Below are 17,594 nucleotides of genomic sequence, written 5' to 3'. Positions count from 1 at the left end.
AATGCTGAGGAGGGGCTTGTTACAAGAGCAAGAAGTGATAGGATACGTGGGCTTTAAGCTGAAAGGATGCGTTTAGATTGGATTTTAGGGAGAAATTCTTCCCTGTGAGGATGCTGAGGCCCTGGTACAGGTTACTCAGAGCAGCTGTGGCTGCCTCTAGATCCCTGGAAGTGTCCAAGACCAGGCTTGATGGGGCTTGGAGCACCCTGGGCTCATGGAAGGTGTCCCTGCCCATGGTGAAGAGCGAAATGAAATGAGATGGGCTTTAAGGTCCCTTCCAATCCAAGCCATTCTGGGATTCCGTGATGCTATAAATACTCAAAAACTGGAATTTCCAACTGGTTCCCTGCGCTTTGTGGATCCAGCATGAGCGACTTCTGCCTTCTATCCAGGTGCCTTAGGTCAAACGAAAAGTCTCCAGAAACAGAAGTGTTCCACAGCTGGAGGGCCAGGGAAAACACAGTCAGATTTCAGAAGGGTTCATGCTTCTGTTCTGTGTGGATTGGTAATAATCCTTGTCTTTTATTTTTGGATAACTGGAAGCAGGTAGCTTAGCTCCATCCTCTGGTGGACCAGAGGATCATCACTAGAATGGGCCAGTGCCTGGTTAATGTTTGGACTTGATCATCTTGGAGGTCTTTTCCAACCTTAATGATTTCATGGCAAAATGAACAGAAGGAACTCTTGCTAAGCCCTCTACAGAGGTATTGCTGCAGGAGAACTAAGCCAGTTGCCTGAGTGAAGTAACTTCTGAGCCCTCATTTACATGGTTGTGTTTCTGATATCCTTCCACAGGACTCTTGGTTGGGTGGTCTGATTGAGCACTTCTTTGATGGCTTTGGAGGCATTGGAGATGGGACACAAACCTTGTTGGTAAAATTATACAGTAACTGTTCTGTTCACATCTGGAAAATCTGAATGCAGCAGTGTTCCTGTAGGGCTACAATCCAGCACCTTTATATCCTGGGATATGGGGGGTAGTTCCAGGTATGTTTATTCTACTTCTTGCTTGAGAACTGTACCCCAAGAGTGCCTGATACCATCTCCTGATGCAGCACGTGTGCAGACAAGACGTCCTGCAACCTTTCCCTTTATCGTGCTGATTTCTTGGGAAGTGAGGGGAAACTTGACCACCACGCTGGTACCTCTGGACTGTCCTTGTGGGGCAGGACCTCCTGGGTCCTTGCAGCTCTTGCCACTCTCCTTTGGTCTTGTTCGTGAGCACAGAAGAACCATTTGGCCTGCAAAGGTTGAGAAGCATCTCTGTTCTGTCCCCTTTTGACTGAATTATCAGCTTTTTAAAAATAACTAATTGTGCTTTGGCTTTTCATTTCGGTCATCTCTGTAGGACAGCAGTTTGAATTAGCAAATATATCTGAGGTTGATTTGAAGTTGGACTTTATTGATCTTTGTGGGTCCCTTCCAACTTAGGTTATTCAAGATAATCTAGATCAACTTGAAAAGAGGTAAATGCAAGGAGAATTTTTATTAAAGTGGTACAAAATTTTCTTCTCTTGGCACCTTTCATTGGTCCCCTTGTATTTTTTGTCTGTCTTTTCTGTAGTACTTGATAGATGCATTAAGTGAGGGAAAACCAAACCTGTGCTTCACAGGGGTTTTAAAGGTGGGATGCAGTTTCCTTGCAGTGTCCACCTGACGTGCTGGTGTAGTTAGAATGGCTTTGGTTACTGCATGTGACTTTGACTTTGGTGACTGCATGTCAGTCCTGATCACTCCACTGGAATTGTGGAATTACTGGTTTGGGTTGGAAGGGATCTTAAAGCTCAGCTGGATCCACCCAAAGCCAGGGACACTTTCCACTAGACAGGTTGCTCCAGGTGCCATCCAACCTGGCCTGAGTCACTTCCAAGAATGGGACAAGTAGCAGCAGTGGATTGTTGGGCAGCACTTACATTTCTTCATGACATCAGGGCTTTTTATCATAGATTTGTAAAGAAAATTATAAAGTGTTCATAAAGCTGTTAAATTCTTAGAGGCCAGGAAGAGTTCTGGACATTCCGGAGGCCCTGTTGTACCTTTCTCACCTGGTATTTTAAAATAATGATATTTATTTAATGTATCTCTTCTTTTCCCCAGGTAAGAAACCAAAAGCAACCTGCCTTTATTGAATCCTCAAGAACACAGTCGACCCTTCGGTACATTATCAAGATGCATTAGGAAACTGGATTGGGTGCCAAAAGAACTCCATGAGTTTCCATGACTCTCTTGAACTCCAACACAGATACTTTTGGATATAAATTTCTGTTCTAAGGAGAAGAGTGTGTACTCCACCTCCTTTCTGCCAGCTTGCTGGCAGAGGTATTTCACTAAGATCATGGACCATCCTAATAGGGATAAGGATGAAAGGCAGCGGACAGCGAAAGGAATGCCGGGAAGGAGTGGGCACGGTTCTCGGCCAAGCTCGTCAGCATCTTCCGGCGTTCTTATGGTGGGACCCAACTTCAGAGTGGGAAAGAAGATTGGGTGTGGGAACTTTGGAGAACTCAGACTAGGTAAGAAGCAAGCATTTTAGTGGCCTGCATTATGCAAATTAGCATTTCACCACTGGAATATAAATACGTAAAAGCTTACCCTGGTTTGAGAAACACGTGCGCTGTCTTGTTTCCCAAGTATTGAGCTACCTTATCCGAAGCTTCTGACTCAGAAGATTTAATTCTTAGCATGATTTTGATTTGCATAAAGTCAAAGAGAATACAGTGGAGAGGCCAAAGATGCAAATTCTGAACAATCACAACAAATGATGGCTGCTCACAGTGCTGTTTGTCTTGCCTAGGGTGAAGAAAACCTGTGAATTGCAAAATCTTGCTCTCAGTTTTTTATTTATGAGCTAGAACTCCCATTTAAGGGTATGGGTGAGGCTCTTTCCCAGCACTCAGACTCAATTCCATGTCCTTCTCTAACCCTACTGCCCTAATTTCAGCCCTGTCATTCTCTCCCTGCTCTGTCCATGTGTTAGACTTGCTGGTGAGGAGCAGGATGTGCTGAGTGACCATCTGGCTCCCTCAGCCAGCCCAGCAGCCCGACATTTGTTCATGGTCTGTTGGTTTCCTAACCACATCTTGCAGCTGGTTGCCCAAAACAGATGGTTACACTGATGCATTGTTTGTTTAGGACTGCTGAAGAGACCAATGCAGAGCAGTGCACTGGGCTCTTAAGTCATCCTAGAAAAACAATGGTTGTGTTTTAAATGAGGTGGGGGAAGCAGCTGGTGTTGCTTCACGTAACTCAACGGCCGTAACACTACTGATAGTGTCTTTGTGCATTCCTGCTCGGAATCTGTCATCTTAAATGAATCTGTGTGATTTCCCACTCTGAGGTTGGGTTATTGCATCAATACATATGCTGCTGCTCCATGGTGTGAACATCGACCAGCTCACTTCTGGTGTGTCTCACTGAATCGGTATTTTGGTTTCATCATTGCATCAGAGAAGTTTTATTGATTTCACCCGAGCAGAGATAACACTCCTAAGGTGGAGTGAAACCAAGGGCAAGGGTGGAAACTCCCACCTTCCTGCACATGAGTATAGTTGGCAGCAAAAGATAATTTTGGATCCTTACAGTGACATAACATGAATTGCTCTGTTGGATTCTCAAGTCCCCCCAACAACAAATGTCACGATCTCAGGATCCCCAGGGAGATGTTGAATTGCTTTATAATCCAAACTCTGCTATGAGGTTTAGCAGCTGTAGTGGATCTCTCTGAATATATGGCTCTTGAGTTTATTCAGCTGGTGTCCAAATCACAGAATCACAGACTGGTTTGAGTTGAAAGGCACCTTAAAGCTCATACCATCCCACCCCTGCCATGGGCAGAGACCCCATCCACTATCCCAGGTTGCTCCATCCCCATCCATCCTGGCCTTGGACACATCCAGGGATCCAGGGGCACCCACAGCTGCTCTGGGCAACCTGTGCCAGGGCCTCACCACCTTCACAGGAAACAATTTCTTTGCAATACCCTATCTAACCTTGCTCTCTGGCAGTGGGAAACCATTCCCCCTTGTCCTGGCACGCCAGGCTCCTGTCCCCAGTCCCTCTCCAGCTTTCTTGCAGCTCCTTTAGGCACTGGAAGAGGCTCTGAAATCTCCCTGGAGCCTTCTCTTCTCCTTCTCTGGAGCCAGCTCTCCCAGCCTGGCTCCATCCCTCAGAGCATCTCCATGGGCTCCTCTGGGCATTTTCCAGCAGCTCCATGTCCTTCTGCTGTTGGACCCTGGACTAGAGACAGCTCTACAGGTGGGGTCTCACCTGAGTGGGGCAGAGGGGCAGAAGCCCCCTCCCCTACTGCCCACACTGCAGGGAGGCAGCTTCTGTTTCCCTGATTCTTTTCCACATTTCTCAAATTTTCAGCGGTATTTGGTTTGTGACTCATGTACAGTTTCATGGCATGGACTTTACAGAAGAGATTTCACTTCTGAAAAACTCAATTTACAGAGAAATTTAGTTTTAAATTGCAACACCTGCTAATTGAGTGTTTCTTTTTTTAAATAATATATGTATTGTTAATGCTAAAAATTTAGGCAAGGTCCCACATATAGTGATAACAACAGTTTGTTGTAAGGGTCTTACAGAAGCCGTATTACTCCTTTTTTTTTTTTTTTTTTAATTTCTCTTGCTTTTTGCCAGTCACTATCACTTTAAGAGCTCCTGGTTGCTCAAATAGCAGCTATTTCTCTTGCACAGCCCATGGTAATTATCACTGGGGGGAAGGAGAAGTAGCAGCTGAAATCAGAGCACACAAGTCTCTGATAACAGTTTTGTCCTGCAAAGATGAATGAGATGAATGATGTGCCCTCTGCTTTTTGCTTATTTTTTTACATGGTTTCAGAGCAGTTAACCACCAATATCACAGGCAGAGCAAATTCACATGCTGATAAGCAAAACGGGAATAGGCTTTTCCAATTCCCTGAAGAATTTATCTTTTTTGAGGTGTTGTGTATTCCATTTAAGCTGCTCTTGTTTGATTCTTCAGGGAGGAGATGGCACTTATCTAATGAAGCTGTTTGCTGTATATATCCAGCTCACTGCACAGGGTTGATCTTTCTTCCTGAAAATAGAGATCACCCAAGGATATGACTTTTTTGGAGCATGTGGGAGCAGTACAGTTGGATTCCAGCCCTCAAGGGGATGGGGAGATGAGCACAAAACTTAACATTTGATAGGACTGGGGAAATGGCCACAAGTTGTACCAGGGGAGGGTCAGGCTGGATATTAGGAAAATACTTCCTCACTGGAAGTGTGGCAGAGCGTTGGAATAGGCTCCTCAGGGAAGTGTTGAAGTCACCATGCCTGGAAGTGCTCAGAAAAGGAGGAGGCATACCACTGCACAATGTGGTTTAGTGGGAATGCTGGGATTTGTTTGAATGTTGGCCTTGATGATCTTGGATGTCTTTTACAAACTTAATGATTCTTTGATCTGGCCCAGAGTAATACACTGAAACAGGGTAAAGCAGTGGCTGTTTCTTCAGACAGGCTGCAGAGTAGGGGGTCTCCAAGAGCTTTGGTTTCCAAACTGGCTCAATGTACTTTCAGGAGTATAACACCAGTCCCCATATCAGACCCTGAATGGATTTGGGGGTTCATGGGGATTTGACTTGTTTGTGTGGAGTGCTGTGATCAGCTATGGCTGTAAACTCCAGCAGAGACATCTCCAGCCAAGCCTGGGAGCTGCCCTCTAAAACTGATTCAAGAACTTATCCAGGAGATATTCCTAGTGTTCTCCCAGTCCTTAACCATGAACCTTGGTAAGGATTAATAACGCTCTTCAAAAGTTCTCTTTTTCTCCAGTGTTTGGTACTCTTGTTTAAGTAAAGCAAATAATAATTACTAATGTAAAATTATTACTGCACTTTTGGTAGTTGGAGGGATTTCTAAGATAAATGTTAAGTTCTTGTTACAGCAGACATCTCTTTTAGTCAGAGAATCACAGAGGGATTTGGCTTCAAACTCATCTTTGTCCACTCCTTTGCCATGGGCAGGGACACCTCCCACTATCCGAGGTTGCTCCAAGCCCCATCCATCTGGCCTTGAACACTTCCAGGGATCCAGGGGCAGCCACAGCTGCTCTGGGCAGCCTGTGCCAGGGCCTCAGCATGCTCACAGGAAACAATTTCTTCCCAATATTCCATTCTGGCAGTGGAAAACCATTCCCCCTTGTCCTGGCACGCCAGGTTCCTGTCCCCAGTCCCTCTCCAGCTTTCTTGCAGCTCCTTTAGGCACTGGAAGAGGTTCTGAAATCTCCCTGGAGCCTTCTCTCCTCCAGGTGAACACCCCCAGCTCTCCCAGCCTGGCTCCAGAGCAGACCAGTTCCAGCCCTCAGACCATCTCCGTGGCCTCCTCTGGGCTTGTTCCAGCAGCTCCATGTCCTTCTGATGCTGGGGGCCACAGAGCTGTAGATTGGAGCCTAGATCTTTTTGCTCTAATTGAAACATTGTCTGGCATTTTAAAAGCCGAGTGTTCAGGTATCATTTTAAAATGGCAGTTAAAACAGTTTTTCACCCTGCTTGAAACTGGAAGAAGTGTTAGAAGAGCATCAGGCCCCAAACCAGCAGAAAAGCTGCTTCTTCGTAGGTTGTCAGGTCAGAGCAGTTCCACTGAAACTGGGAAGATGCTCCCAAAAGTGAGAATCACCCAGCTGCCTCCCAGGCTGCAATTTGCAGCTAGGAACTCTGCTTCAAAACAAGTGAACCAGTAAAATTAAATACTTAAACGTGATAATAGCATCTGGTACTGGAGCTGTAATTCCAAAATAACAAGTCATGATTTGACTGGAATAATGTTAGATGTGGAGGGCAGGGCAGGAGTAGATCCTGGGAAACACCTACACCAGGAGCTGTTAGTTTTAGACCTGCTCTAGAAGAGACAGCAAATCAGGCATGTCCCACATACCCGATGTTCTAGTCTCTGTGCACATGCATCACTTTGGAGATGGATAACTTTGGGCTTTTTTGCTGTCTCCAATCCATCCGTACATTCACCACATCTCACTGCCAAGGCCTTGAGAATCCTCTTGGGGAAGTTTCCCACGTGAATGCTGGTGATGTAATGCATCACTTCTCCTTTGGAATATGTAGTTCATAATTGTCAGTGGAACTACCCAAAACTGAGGCCTGGACTTGCTGCTCCATCAAAAGCATTGCCTCAACTTGAAAGGCTTTTGTCAGCACAGTGACATCCCCTCACTGTGCTACAGGTCTTTGGTCATGTTTAGTGAAGGTGCAGCTACTGCTCAAGGCTTGTTTCAGTGGGCAGGTCACTGTCTCCTGTAAACCTTTGCTCTTCCACACAGTCAGTTCTGCCTGGGAGGAGGAGGGAGACTAAACCATTGCAGCTTGGACAGTGTGACAGCACAACCAAGGGAGGTGTCTGAGTCTGGAGCAAGCCAGCAGAGAGACTGTGGGGATTTACTGTCCTAGAGCAGCTGGGCTGGACCCATTTATGTTTAGAATCTCCCCGTAGCACATGCTCCGAAGGGGATGAGCTGGAGGATGAATTAGTTCATTTGCCTTTGGCTGCTGGCCTGACTGTCCCAGGCTGGTGTGCCACTAATCCCAGTTATTTAACTGAGGAATGTCGTTACCAAAAGTATCATCTGCGTAGTCCTCAGCCTCATGAAACAGACCATAATAGACTGGATTATGGGTCCACATACGTGGAGGGTGTTGGCCATGTCCTTCCTTGCCTTGGAACAAGTTTGGGAGACACTGTTTTCCCTATGCTGCTATCCTGCATTAGTGGGAGAGCACAAGTGTTGATGGAAGATCTGTAGGGCATCATTCCCTGGGTGGAGGTACATCTCCAAGGCTGTGATGGAGGTCATGGGGTCTATACAGTGGAGTTCTCATGCTTCCCTCCTTGGGCTTTTATTTTGTTCTTCAAAGCATCTGACTTCCTCAGGGATTTGGACTGGAGCTTCTGTGGCTCGGTGTCTTCAAACTGAGTGTCTCCACCATATCCTGAGCTGATCCCTCAGTGTGGGCAGCAGGGGAGTGGAGAATTCTGTCCCTCTGCCCCACTCAGGTGAGACCACACCTGCAGAGCTGCCTCCGGCCCCAGCATCAGAAGGACATGGAGCTGCTGGAACAAGCCCAGAGGAGGCCACGGAGATGGTCTGAGGGCTGGAACTGGTCTGCTCTGGAGCCAGGCTGGGAGAGCTGGGGGTGTTCACCTGGAGGAGAGAAGGCTCCAGGGAGATTTCAGAACCTCTTCCAGTGCCTAAAGGAGCTGCAAGAAAGCTGGAGAGGGACTGGGGACAGGAACCTGGCGTGCCAGGACAAGGGGGAATGGTTTTCCACTGCCAGAATGGAATATTGGGAAGAAATTGTTTCCTGTGAGCATGCTGAGGCCCTGGCACAGGCTGCCCAGAGCAGCTGTGGCTGCCCCTGGATCCCTGGAAGTGTTCAAGGCCAGGATGGATGGGGTTTGGAGCAACCTCAGATAGTGGGAGGTGTCCCTGCCCATGGCAGGGGTGGAATGAGATAGGCTTTAAGGTCCCTTCCAACGCAAACCAGTCTGGGATTTTGATCTAAGGAGGCTAAGAGGAGTTTCAGGGAGCAAGATAAAGCTGGAGCTGCCAATGGGGCTCATTTGCTGATAGCTAATGTGGAGCAGATAATCCAAGTGTATTTAGATTTCCTTCCCTTAATGTCCTCACGTCTTGTCCCCCAACCCCCCCAGCTGCTGGCTGGAGCCCTGGTCTGTCTCAGAGAGTGGAGGGGTTTATCTGCCACCTGCTTTTTCATGGATTTGGCCTGTGAGCGCTTTCAGTGCTTTCTGGTGTTGGCAGGTTCCTGATCAAAGTGCAAAATCTCCTTTCTGTCCTTAGTTTCCAGTCTGGCCATATTATTATGTCTTTTTCTAAAAGATTGAAAGAAATATCTGGAAATCCCCCTGTGTGTGAGGGGCTAATGCTAGGGCTCAGCTTTCACCTCTGCTGGTGAAAAACACCCCCTCTGTGGACATGTAACCTCCCATTTAAATCCTTGTCCTGTGTTAAAGAGCATCACCAGGTACCTAAACAGATGGGAGCTATGGTGTCTTCTGTTCCTGAGGGATGTTAGAACAATCTGCTTAGTGCAGACTGGGCTTGGGAACACCCAGTCACAGATTTTGAGGCTAGAAGTACCCTGAGTGATACAGCGGGGAAAGCATCAAAAGAAGTTAAATGTAGAAAGCATGAAGCTGTTATAAAGTAAATTAAATTTCCCCTGATATTTCAGGATTTAAAGATGACTGTGGGTCTTCTCCCATGTTCATAATGTCTTTAATTTTATTGAGTCTCCCTGTGCTGTTGTATCCTGTGCTGAGGGGGATGTGGCATGCTTTTTTTAATGCTGCCATGTGGATATGGAAGAGCTGCTCCAGCTCCTGCCTGCTCTGAATGATGTCACTCACTGTCCTGGACTTTCTCAAGGGCTGGGCTGTCCAAGCATCAATATCCATTACAAGAATTGGAAAATAAATGAGTAAGAGAGCTGAGCCAAGCTGATGCTACAAATAAGCCTTGATAACTTCCATCCTGGATTGCTCCTGAGTTTTGGAGTTACTCCGTAAAAGCATGACTTGATCTGTGACACTGATGACAAAGGTCAACATTTCCCTGTATAAATCCAAAGGGAGCTTTTGTGGTGGGGGCTTCCTTTCTCCAAGGGAACAGTGGGAGTAGAGGAGGTCAGGAGGGTGTCAGGATGGTGGGACAGAGGGGGGTCCAGGGACTGCCCAAGCATCCTTCTCCGTGGTATCTCTTCCAGGAGAGTTTGTTGTCAGGCATGAGCCAGGTGGAGGTAGAGGGGGAGAGGTCGCTCAAATTCCCTGGCAGAGGAAGCAGAGAACATTGAGTGATATGATAACTGGCAGTGTCAGAACACAGGAGAGATGCTCCATGACACAGAGCTGTGCAGTGCTGCCTCAGATCACTGAAGAGGCCTAGGGCTTGCTTCAAACACCAGAGAGGCTCCTGGAGGAATATTCCCCTCCAGCTGTAGCATGCATGGGTCCCAGCTCTGGTTTGGTGCAGCAGGAGCTGGATTTGAGCTCAGCTACTTGTGCTCATCTCACACTCCTGCTCTTCCTGCTTCCCAGAGCATGATGGACCTAGCGAAACTCCCTGTACATCCCAGGATGAAATTGTTCAGTGTCCAGAAGGTCCAAGACGTTTCCAAAAGCAGTGACATTCTGACTTAGCATTTTTTGCTCTCCAGACATTTTTGGCCTTGTGGATAATGAAGCCTAGTGTGCCTGGGATACCTCCTTTAACATGTGCATGGAGCAAAATGCTGCCATAAAATACAACTGCTTTGTGCTGAGTGGAAGGTGTTATTTGCCTGCCCTACTAAACTGCTGCAAACTGTTCTTTATATTGATTATTTTCAGGCTTATGCTTTGTCAAGGGTGGGAGCTTCAGGGGGAATTGTGAAAACAGCCCTTTGACATCAGTGTCACTATTTCTCATTGTGCCTCGAGCTGCAAGTGTTGAATGTGGAACTAAAATATCTTTTCTTCTCCCTTTGCAGGTAAAAATCTCTACACCAATGAATATGTAGCGATCAAACTGGTAAGTAGTAGCTTCAGGTGTCTTTAAATGACTTGTACTTCACGTTAAAAATTCAGACCAAAAGCAAGTTTTTCAGTTTGGGCTCTCTCAACCTCAGCTGGGATTTATCTTTTTAAAACTAAGATAAGTTCTTAAAAGCACTAAAAGCAAGGAAAAAAACCTATTCTTTCACCTGCTGAAGGTTTTTTGGTACCTAAAGGATCTGTAGCTGTCTTAGAGCAGCGAGAGCCTCGTTCCTCTGCCCAGGTCCCAGTGAAGGGCACTGATAGTGGGTTTGCCACCTCCTGCTGCTCCATGGCTCATGCCTTTCCATTCCAGACTCCATGACTTCTCCAGGTGTCAGAATGTTTGGTTAGGAGCATGGCACTGTGCAGCCTAGTGGTCTGTGTATTTGGAGTCAAGAGGCAGGAAAGAGGGTGTTCCTTTGGTTAAGACTGCCTGGGGGAGCAGAGCACAGTTTGGGTTTGGTCTGGTGTGATGCTGAGAGACTGCAGATGCAACAGGCAAAACAGGATCCAGTTTGGTGAAGGTCAGTCTTTTCCACTGGCTGCCTTGTGTTGCAGAGAAGATAGTCTCACCATCTGTGGAATCTGGGGGATGGGGAACTCCTTAACTTGTAGCTCTTCCACGTTTATAAACTCACAGCCTAGCAGTTTGTGTTTAGGTCTTAATTTTTCCTGTCTGTGAACTCAAACTTTCATTAGTCCCTTGGGATTTCAGATTCGATGTCTTCACCTGATGTGCTGAGTTCTCATAAGAACACTCTTTAAACATAATCCAAACCCTAAAATCTGAAGTTAAAGTTGTGGTGCTAATTTGATACTGCAGCTAACTCCCCAGTTTACCCACTTGATGCTATCTGGCAAAATGACAGGAATAACTCTGGTGACAGAAAATCAGGATGCACTTGGTGCATTAATTGTGATCACATTCGAGTGCCTCAGATTCCATATCTCTGGCATTCCCCTTATGATGTGTTTTAGATGAGAAATAATTGCAGCTTTGCAGGAGGGACTTGTTTTCACACCTGTTGGCAAATGTCAGAAGATATTCCCCAAAGTAAATAAATAAATGCATGTGGAGGAATTCAGGAACGTAGTATCCCAGGTGGGTTTGGGTATCCTGGAAGGGGTCTTAAAGTCCATCTCATTCCTCCTTCTGCCGTGGTGGAACACCAAGGACACCTCCAGCTATCCCAGGTTGCTCCAAGCCCCATCCAGCGTGGCTTTGGACTCCTCCAGGGATGGTGCAGGCACAACTGCTCTGGACAACCTGTGCCAGGGTCTCTAACCCTGCCCTCTGGCAGTGGAAAACCATTCCCCCTTGTGGCACTCCAGGCCCTTGTTCAAAGTTCTTCTCCAGCTCTCCTGGAGCCCCTTTAGGCACTGGAAGGGACTCTTAAGGTCTGCCTGGATCCTTCTCTTCTCCAGGTGAGCACCCCCAGCTCTCCCAGCCTGGTTCCATAGGAGATGCCCTTGATATGGATGCACATCAGAAAGAGGAATTGTTGCTTTTGGGGCAATAGCAAATGTACTGTATTTACAGACAAGGTGTTTTATTGAGGCAGTAATGCTTCTAATTTGCTGCCAAAGATAATCCCACAAAGCTGTTGTATTGGCAACCATAAAGTAAGACACAGCAGTACTAGTCTAAAGGGTGCTTTTTTCCCTCTCAAAAAAGTGGCTGCAGGGACACCTCTCAGTAACCTGAAGCTTTTCCATATGGCAGGACTCAGTGGCATTGCCTCATGGCTGCCTCCGTCTGACCTGTTTTTCTGGTCACATTCTTTCTTCATTTTTCTTGCTACTTTTTTTCCCAAATAACTGAGTGTTAAAGCAGTTACTCTGCAGCACTCTCCAGTTTCATTTACCCTGTTGTAATCCAGGCTTAAAAATCTCAGGTCCTTGTGTGAGGGGCTGGAATTGCCATCCGATGGCCATCCAGGTGGCCATATACATGCTCTGTTTTGGAGAAGTTTAAGGAGGGAACAGTAGGAGGAATGGGGGGGTTCTTGGTCTCCTAATCTTAGACGAAATTCTACAGGAATAAGAATGACTCAGCCTCCTTAGAAGTAAATACACTTCTCTTACATGCGGACTTAACTGCTATTTTCTTTATCCTTCAAATAATTGGTGGATTAGTGGTGGAGTAGCTGTAAGATGTACTTAGAGGTGACATTTTCTTTTATCTTCGTTGTTGGACTCAGTAAAAGCACTGTTCCAAGTCCTCCAAGCTGTGAGGCCGTCTTCCACCACTGTAGCCCTGCTGTCTCAGCTGTTCCTGCCTCCTACACAATGTTAGAGCTGGGATATGAAAGAAGTGTGGGATGGATACCAAGAGCCCATTGGAAAGTGCTGTGAAGTTCCACACTAATGCCTCATGGCTTCTTTTTGGGACTGAGGCTACACCTTGGAAAACTGCTGGCAGTGGAAATTGGTCCTTGTGTTGATTTGTGTGGTGTCATACCACGTAGCTCCTGGTCCTGCTCTTCAGCTGACTTATTTGGTCAGGAGCATCTGGTTTATTCTTCTGAGGGTTTTCAAAGCTGCATTGCTCACAGTAGGAATTTCTTGTCTGGGAGAAGCCAGCCTGGTGCCATCCAGCTGCAGTCAGAGCACAAGTACCAGGCCATCCTCTCGCAGCAATGATGACGCCGTTGGTTCGAGCTGTGGATTTTCTCCATTAGGCAGTAGCAGTTCAGTTATTTTTACTACAAACACAAAATCTGCTGTCATCCCTAAGCCCTTGGCCTACAGGACAACCATCTGTGCTGGTATGATCTTCTTGGAAGCTGCCATGATTCTGGCAAGTGTCCAGAGCTCCAGCAGCTCCTGATGCAGAAGTGGATCAGGGCTGCCTCCCCTGATTTGGTCATGCGCAGCGTCATGTCCTGCTACATCAATCCTTCCCCTTTGCATGTTTGGATAAATAAACTACTCCCTGAACTGAACACGCTGAGTTCCTGTTGCCCTGAATCCCTGTGCTCTGCAGGTGTCTGTAGACTCTCCCTCAAGCCACCAGCAACAATTATCTTAATTTAAATGTGACTTATATGACAAACTTGTTTGTGTGTTGCTTTGTATTTGCCTTTGGTGCAGGTTCAGTTTTCCACCAGCATACTTTTTCACATTAATTGCTGAGTATTTGGTCGTATTTGTCTTCTGGACCTTTAAAACATCAGGAATTTGGTGATCTTGGAAGCCTTTTCCTACTTTAATGATTCTGTGATTAAGTTGAGAAGTAACCAGGAGCTTTCGTTCCCCTTGCTGGGGAATGGATGGGGTGACTTGAGCTGATGAGGAACAGGTTGGCTGCAAGTCAAATTGCCTGAATTCCTGTGCAGAATTCCTTCTCCACACTTAGAAAGAAGCCTTGACTCTGGAGTTCACACCCAGTGTGGACATCAGTCTTACAGTGCAGACTGGAGATCGACAAAAATTGAAGTCAGTATTAACTCCTATTTCCAGACTGCCTGGGCAGTTGGTGAACCCACATCCATGCCTGTCCCAAGTGCATAGTTTTATTGCAAATGTAATTACTCCAGTCTCTTTATCCTCTCCATATGAACTTTATATTTTTAGAACCTCTGTAAATCTTGCACGTTAATGCCTTGATGGATTGTAGGCATTAAGTCTTTTATGCAAAGCGTGGATGAGTAACAGTTAATAAATGGGATGGTTTGGGTACATTGCAGACTTACCCATTTTACGTTTTTGTATTTGTGAATAAAAATAGAATATTATTGAGTGTTTCAAGATGTTTGACTGACACCTGCCACAAGAAGGGGGAGTCTTCCTCCTTTTTCCCAACTGTCTGGCTGCACCGTGGTGCTTGCTATGAGCAACTGTAGTCTGATACAAAACACACTTGTATGACTTAACATTTTTTAAAAATATACAGGCTGAAGACCAGCAAAAGGGCTGTGGGCAATCACAGTGCCCACAGAGTGAACTGGGGCTTTGAGCTTCTGCAAATTTGACTTCTCTCTGCCAGTGTCCAGGGTTGTTCTTCAAGGATCAGGAGCTTTGTGAAATGATTTTTGAATTTCACTGCAATGAATGAGCTTTGTATTTAAATGAGGAGGTTATTTCTCTACCACAGAGCAAATCTTACTGCTTTTTGTTCTTTTGTTATTTAAATGACATGTAAGGATGAAGTCTGTTGTTAGAATTTCAGTCTGGGGTGTTTTAATTATGCACAAATCTTCAAGTGTAAGACAGAAGTTCTTTTAATCAAACTGATTTTAACCAATTGATTTATTTCTGTTCTAGGAACCAATTAAATCCCGGGCACCACAGCTTCATTTAGAATACAGATTTTATAAACAACTTGGAAGTGCAGGTGAGTAAACCTACCTTAAGCTTATCAAAAGTTTTACTAAATTTCATTAATAAAAGGATTTCTTAGTTAAAACACCACCATAGTGTTTACTGTGTAACTCTGACTTGAACTTAGGGATCTGGGCCAATTCATTTAGCCTCACAAAAGTTTTGGAAGTGATTTGGTGAGAATGGGATCGTAATGGAGATAATGGGTGATTGTGTAGACCTAAAGCCTGGTGTTCTGAGGATTTGCTGATGTGGAAATACCCCTGTAAGTGTGTTTGTAAAACATAGGAATTGTCAGTGGATGGAAAGTTATTTGAAAGAGCAACACCCCTTAAGTAGGTGATCTGAAGTCTTTAAACCTAAGAAATTGTTTCCATTTTCACTTGTTAAATCATAAGAGTGTCCACAAGCCCCGTGGCTCCTCTGTGCAATCACAGTCTACAGCAAATAAGAAAAAAAAATAGAGCAAGATAAGCCAAAGATGGAATGTTTTGTACATTTTTTTCTGGCAGTCTCTGATTTCCCTGATACAGAGCTTAAGTTGTGTCTAATAGTGTTTGGATTTTTCTTCCCTGAATTTATGGTGGTTTTTTAAACCCAAAGAGCCTTTTAGCATGTGCTGTTTCCCATGCCAAGAATTTCCACAGCCTCATGCAGGGCATTCCACTGCCCAAGGAAGTCTCTGTGAAGCAACAACCTTCTCTGCTCCGTGTCTTGATCATGTATTGACTTCGGATTTTGACAAGCTTCTTACATTACTGTAGTTTTTTTATACTTCTGATTTTAATTTTCCTCTTTTTCCTGAATGGACCTAACTTCCAATTGCAGAGGATGTCTGCTGGACATCCAGAAATACTTTGGCAATAATATATTACCAAAATACTAAGTTGAACTTCCTGCTTGAGTTTTGTTGGTTGCTTGTGATTTCTGGGATATCTGAGCTCACGTGTCTTGTGACACATGAATGAATCCCAGTCTGCTTTTTCTACACCACCTGACTTCCTTCCACTCTTTAAAGATGTTATTAAGGAATTTAAAAACTGATCAAAATTTGAAGGAATGGCTTTGTTTTGCTCAGATTAAGTATTTTTAGGCTTTCCCCTGTTCTTGAAGAATTTAAGCTTTCTGTCCTGTAATACTTACCCACTAAGAACATTCATGAAATCATGGAATGGTTTGGGTTGGAAGGGACCTTTAAACCCATCTCATTTCAACCCCTGCCATGGGCAGGGACACTTCCTACTAGCCCAGGATGCTCCAAATCCAACCTGGCCTTGGATCCTTCCAGGGAAGAGGCAGCCACACCTGCTCTGGGCAACCTGTGCCAGAGTCTTACCACTCTCACATGGAGGAATTCCCTCCTAGTTAAAGAATTTTAATGTGTTGTCTTGGAGAATTTGTCAAGAGAATGTTGAGGAGCCTCCTGAACAACCTGACTCTCTTTCTGTCTCTGTGTGATCCCATGGGTGTCACACACCCAGCTCTGATGAGCTGTTGGATGCCTTTGTTGGATGCCTAGAAGTTCTTGTGCTGCAGTTTTGCTAAAAATATGGAAATCAGCCAAGACTGGAGAGGAGGATGTGAACTACAATTCTGGTTTCACCATGAATCCTGGAATCCCAACAAAACAAATTTTGGTGGAGTCAGGCTGCCAGGAGCAGGGAGGCTTGTCTTAGTGCCTGTACCAGGGATTAGGGGAAGAATGTCTGGAAAAACAGATAAATAAGTGCTGACAGTGGGGAAATAGGGGGGTTTGTTCTCAGTGATGTTGCTAGTGTCAGGCTCCCCATAATGGTTCTTGCTCTGGAACTGCTCAAACAGCCAGGCTTGAACTTCCACTAGGGATGTCTGGTTACTTGGAATTGTCATACACTCACCAAACGAAGACTACAAGTGTCCAAACACATGGTGTGCATGACTCAGAGAGAGCAACAGTAGTGTTTCATGTGACATTCTGCTCAATAAATTAGCAAATTAATCCTTCCAAACGACGTGACTGGCTGCAGCTCCCACCATTAGCTGAAGGAGAGCAGAGGGAGCCTGGTTGTGACACTGTGGAAGCCCCTTCCTCCCCTCGGCAGCTCAGCGGCCACGTTCAACTGCGTGTACAGCCAGATGGGCCCAGTGAGCTCTGAGATGTCAAAATTGTCATCACCTGCAGCTCTGGGAGAAAAATGGGAGTGTTTTTCCTAACAAGAAGAATTTTAATGGTGATTTCCTTCTTGGATGTTCAGAATAAACATTTTTAAATGTGTTACTCTTTTGTAGTAGTCAGAGGCTGGAAGAGACCAACCTCCTTGTCCAATGCCTGAAGGATGTATGTGGGTATCAATTACCTGCTTCACTTGACATAATCAAAAAACTAGTGAAAATAGTCTTTTTTCTCCTTTTTCCAAGCTATTCAGTCAAGTTTTGCATTTCCCTTGGTGCAGCTGGGCAGAGTAGCAAATAGACCAGTAATTCAGAAGCTAAATCCTGAGATCAGCTTCCATGTGAGATGTTTCCACATGAACACAGGATGTGATAACTGCCTCTTCCTTTAGCAATGACTCTGTGGCTCCCTGTGCCACGTGCTCCATCAGCTTTTATGTTCTAAGACTTTCTGACAGGGCACTGAAGTTGCATATGTTCCCTCCCAGCAGCACCAGTTGCTCTGCCTGCCACATGGCTCGGATGAGGATCCCTAGTCAGCTTGG

At 45.6% G+C, this 17,594-nt stretch overlaps 1 protein-coding gene across 5 annotated transcripts in view; it reads left to right on the top strand.

Moving 5' to 3' along the window:
- Window positions 1–2,335: 2,335 nt before the first annotated feature.
- CSNK1G1 (casein kinase 1 gamma 1) overlaps window positions 2,336–17,594 on the top strand; it is a 59,388-nt gene continuing 44,129 nt past the window's right edge. For 4 of the 5 annotated variants that reach the window (XM_062501840.1, XM_062501841.1, XM_062501838.1 and 1 more), the window contains exons 1-3: window positions 2,336–2,513; window positions 10,530–10,570; window positions 14,842–14,911. In XM_062501840.1, the coding sequence (XP_062357824.1) occupies window positions 2,336–2,513; window positions 10,530–10,570; window positions 14,842–14,911 (289 nt within the window). Of the gene's footprint in view, window positions 2,514–10,529; window positions 10,571–14,841; window positions 14,916–17,594 lie in introns of all 5 variants that reach the window. The other variant, XM_062501837.1, reaches the window with a different exon arrangement.

This window comes from Cinclus cinclus, chromosome 13 (assembly GCF_963662255.1).
Source record: "Cinclus cinclus chromosome 13, bCinCin1.1, whole genome shotgun sequence".
Classification (NCBI taxonomy): Eukaryota; Metazoa; Chordata; class Aves; order Passeriformes; family Cinclidae; genus Cinclus; species Cinclus cinclus.
The sequence above is the reverse complement of the archived record's forward strand: the minus strand, read 5'-3'. Positions and strand labels throughout refer to the sequence as shown.